This window comes from Dichomitus squalens, assembly GCF_000275845.1.
Source record: "Dichomitus squalens LYAD-421 SS1 unplaced genomic scaffold DICSQscaffold_125, whole genome shotgun sequence".
NCBI lineage: Eukaryota > Fungi > Basidiomycota > Agaricomycetes > Polyporales > Polyporaceae > Dichomitus > Dichomitus squalens.
In genome coordinates this window covers 9,784-13,552 of record NW_006767007.1, presented here as the reverse complement: position 1 = coordinate 13,552, position 3,769 = coordinate 9,784, and the positions used below count along the sequence as shown (strand labels likewise).

Below are 3,769 nucleotides of genomic sequence, written 5' to 3'. Positions count from 1 at the left end.
TTGTGATTGAGAGGGAGTCGACGGCAGCGAGCATCGATCTCGTCTTCGCCACACGCTTCTTGCAGCCAAAGGATAAGGTGCTTCATGACTCCTTGGTATAGCTGATGGAGGATATCGGGGGTGATCGACATGTAGATGTTCGTAAACGGAAGATCGAGCCAAAATGGATGCGGCAGCGGCTTGATGCCTGCATCGTGGCAGGCCTTCGAAAAAGCAGTGGGCCCTTCGTCTAGTGCAGATAAGGCATCGAAGACCTTTCCGAGGTCTCGCAATGCCCGCGAGGTGTTCGAGGAACTTCCGACCTCATCGCGAGGAATCGGGCACTTCGGGCACTCCCCAGTCTTGCAGCCGCTCACAAGGAGCTGTTCTGGGTAGTCGCCGACGTAAACCGCAAGGATTGGATGACCACGGCGCACAACACCATCACCGCTCATAAGCTCCATGCCTGTGACACCGACAGACGACAGCGGTGTGAGGACACGAGCCATGCATGCGTGGAAGAGGTTAGCGAGGGTGCGGCGACGCGCGGCCTTGTTGGGGATATGCTGTAGCTTCGAAGTGGGCAGGTATGCAAGGAGGATCTGGCCGCGGCGGGAAGGCTTACTGCGTACGTCTTTCGGAAGATTTCCGAGTGTCATGTACACAGGATAAGCGGTCTTGTTCCCGATCAAGGTCAACTGAGTCTTATCAGACGAGATGACGATGGGGACCACTGTGGCACCAGGGTTTCTCTTCTCGAGCTCCTTCTGGAAATCCGTAAACAGTCAGAGACGGCTTAGATAGATGGTAGTTTGAAAGGTGTCATACCTGGGTCGCCCACCACCACTTTCCCGTATTCATATCGAAATAGACCCGCACCGTGTGATCCGCGTCGGCGTAATGGCGTTCAGGCACAAGGAGGAGAAGGGGGGCAAACTCGGGGTTGCTGAAGAGCGAACGGATGCATTCTAGGACATCACGAAAATACACTTCGATTGCCTCACCCGCGACAACAATCTCGTGGCGCTGGAAGCGAGGACGACAAGGGGGTAGCTCCTTATCAATGATCTTGTCTAGCTGCTGAGAATTCTTGTAGGACAATGCGAGCAGTTGAGCCACCTAAATGAAATAGCATGATTATGCTGAGGTCAACTGAATAACACGATACATATATTAGCACGTACCTCGTCAATGGCTAGGAGTTCTGAGAATGCCGTCGACCCTGGCCCACGCATCTTTGCCCAATGCCCAACAAGCCAATCCCGACGTGAGGCGAACGGATGGTAAGGGTTGGTCGAAGGAGCCTCATTCAGGCATGCTTGATACTTCTCATTTGCATCGACACGGCGAGGTACATCGGAGCGGGGGATGGGGGCCCCAGCATGATGGCCAGGGAAGGGGATGACGTACGTCTTGCGAGATACATTAGCTTCAACAGCGTTGCGTTCGGATTGAGATGGCACCACGGGGTCCTGTGGTGAACCCCCAGGATTCTGCTCCGAGACGTCGCCTCCAGTGTTGGGAGGCACAGGACGGGGCTCGGGCTCCCAGCTCTCAATGTCGGCTGGAGATCATCGTCGTCATCATCGCTCGCCGGGAAGTCCGAGTCTCCATGGGGGGAATCAGGAGCGGACTCGTCGTCAAAGAAGGAGGGATCGTAATCGCCGTAGAAGTCGCCTTCGAGAGGAACGGGAGGCGCATCCATGTCCACATCATCGAATACATTCGAGTCGTCCTCTTGCCCTAGAGGCTGCGCTGTAGGAGGCGGGGGTAGACGACCATCTCGCACGGCGATGCAAGCGGGCTTTCGGGTTTGAGCGAGGTGCTTTGATAGACCCGACGGAGAAAAGTAGAGGGTGCAGCCAGGGCACCGCTCATCAGTCGAAAGATGGGGTTGCCAGTGAGAAGACATATGCTGGAGTACAAGCTGTTCAAGGTCCGTAGTGAGACAGACAAGCAGCACGCGGAGGCCAAGCACTTCAGAAAAATCAAGAGGCGGGAGATCAATCGAATTCGGAGTCCCGTACTCCCGAGTTGTCTATGTCGACATCCGTTGCGTGCGTCAGCCATGCACAAGATGGACCGGCATTGAATCGAACGGGCCTCTACCCCCATTCGTCGACATCGACATATGACTGTCAGACGGGACCCAAATGTATGCGAACTAATGGCCTCCTGAGTTGGCAGTGACTACTGATTGTACACCTGTGCTAAGAAACAGCGGTTGTTGCAATTGTGAAATGCAGCAGCGAACGGCTCTCAGTAACAACAAAGCTATGCAAACAAATTGAATCAATTCACCTAGGCTAACTGTAGCCTGGTGGGTGGACCCCCGCGCGGCCAATCATTGGCCCCACTGCAGCCACATGCCTGTCGGGCTCGATCGTAGTGTACTGTTCCGCAAATTCAAAGTCCGTCAGTTATCTGAATCTCTTGCTCCTCTGCCACGTACCATCCTCTTCTAAACCTCCACCTCTCGCTTCACTTCTCACTCGCTCCTTTCTATATATTCCCAAACATCGTATTCTCTCATAATTTCCGTCTGTCCGACATGTCAGGGCGGAGTACTCGATCATCTGGCAAAAAAACAGGTCACTCACCACCTTTACCAAGTGATATTGCAGGGAGTCAAGCATCATCTGCAAACAGTACAAACAGCACGAAGACTGGCTCAGGCAAGGCTACGCCTAAGCCAAAGGCTACAGGTCATTCGTTGAACAAGACAGCGGCTGCACCGCCGGCAGGAGGTACGTTGACAGACATATTGATTAGAAATGTTGCGCCACATAACCAGAGAGCTACGTACCGTGCTAATGCGCTAAATCCTACAGCCGCGGCACCGATGGCGCAACCGGTGACAGTTCAAGTTGACGGCCCCGCCGCGGGTACCGGTCCTGTGGAACGGCCGCAACGTAAGTCCAAGACGGATGCATTGTTGAAGAAAGGTGAGCACAATGCACTTCACAAAATCCGCTCACTCACTATCAAAATAGGCTGGACTGCAGACGCCCCGAAGGCCCGCAAACGCGCCAACTCCGCAACAGCGACACCGAGCGGTACTGCTAAAAAAGGAAAGAAGGCGGACACAGACGCCTGTGAGTTATACTCAGTTTAACTGACACGTACCAAACCCCTGAAAACATCTTTGCTGGACACCAGTGACCCCGCTGCACGATGGCACAAGTCAAGGAACAATGTCTCTCACGGTCCAACGAGGTGGGTTGTCGGCGTCTGCGAGAGGTACGTCTACTTCTCCGCGTATTCCAGCCGTCACTAATTAGGTAATAATGAATGTGAACCGAACAGAGCAACTCACAACCGTCACAGAGACCCCCTTGTCCTCCTCCATGGGTCTTCCATCAGTGCACGACCTTCGTATGGGGACCTCACGTCAGTCGGTCATCCTTATGATATGTGTGACTCCGTGCCATACCGTAACACATGCGCTAATAATCGGAACCTTCCATACATTAGAAATGCCGACTAGACCCGTCTCGAAGTCGCCCAACCTAGTCCAAGCGAGCGTGTCCACTCGCGAGATCGCCTCCGACGATGAGGCGACTTCGGAAGAGTCGGATGGACGTTTGGACGGTCACGTCGACAGCGACGGAGCGCATTCGGAGTCGGGCGACGACGTAGTCCTCGATGTCGAACCTGGCCAGCTAGCCAAGATGCTCCGCGAGGAGGTAAGCTTCCTTGAAATCGTTCGGTTTGTTAGAGCAGTCGTGTTCGGGCTTGAGACGACCCGACCGTTCGCGGAGCACTTACCGTCGTGCTTGAAGACGATAAG

The 3,769-nt window shown here is 54.3% G+C and overlaps 2 protein-coding genes across 2 annotated transcripts; one reads left to right on the top strand and one right to left on the bottom strand.

The window, feature by feature from the left end:
• Window positions 1-22: 22 nt before the first annotated feature.
• On the bottom strand, window positions 23-1,891 carry DICSQDRAFT_175696 (uncharacterized protein; the record flags this gene model as incomplete). The annotated part of the gene is made up of 4 exons (XM_007371585.1): window positions 23-746; window positions 808-1,098; window positions 1,164-1,391; window positions 1,463-1,891. Coding segments are annotated over 4 exons (1,672 nt in total), but the record flags the coding sequence as incomplete, so codon positions are not given.
• Window positions 1,892-2,821: 930 nt separating this feature from the next.
• Window positions 2,822-3,718, top strand: DICSQDRAFT_175695 (uncharacterized protein; the record flags this gene model as incomplete). Its single annotated transcript, XM_007371584.1, has 6 exons — window positions 2,822-2,924; window positions 2,973-3,074; window positions 3,139-3,219; window positions 3,307-3,369; window positions 3,454-3,665; window positions 3,698-3,718. The coding sequence occupies 6 exons, from the start codon at window positions 2,822-2,824 to the stop codon at window positions 3,716-3,718; spliced, it is 582 nt and encodes a 193-aa protein (XP_007371646.1).
• Window positions 3,719-3,769: the final 51 nt, after the last annotated feature.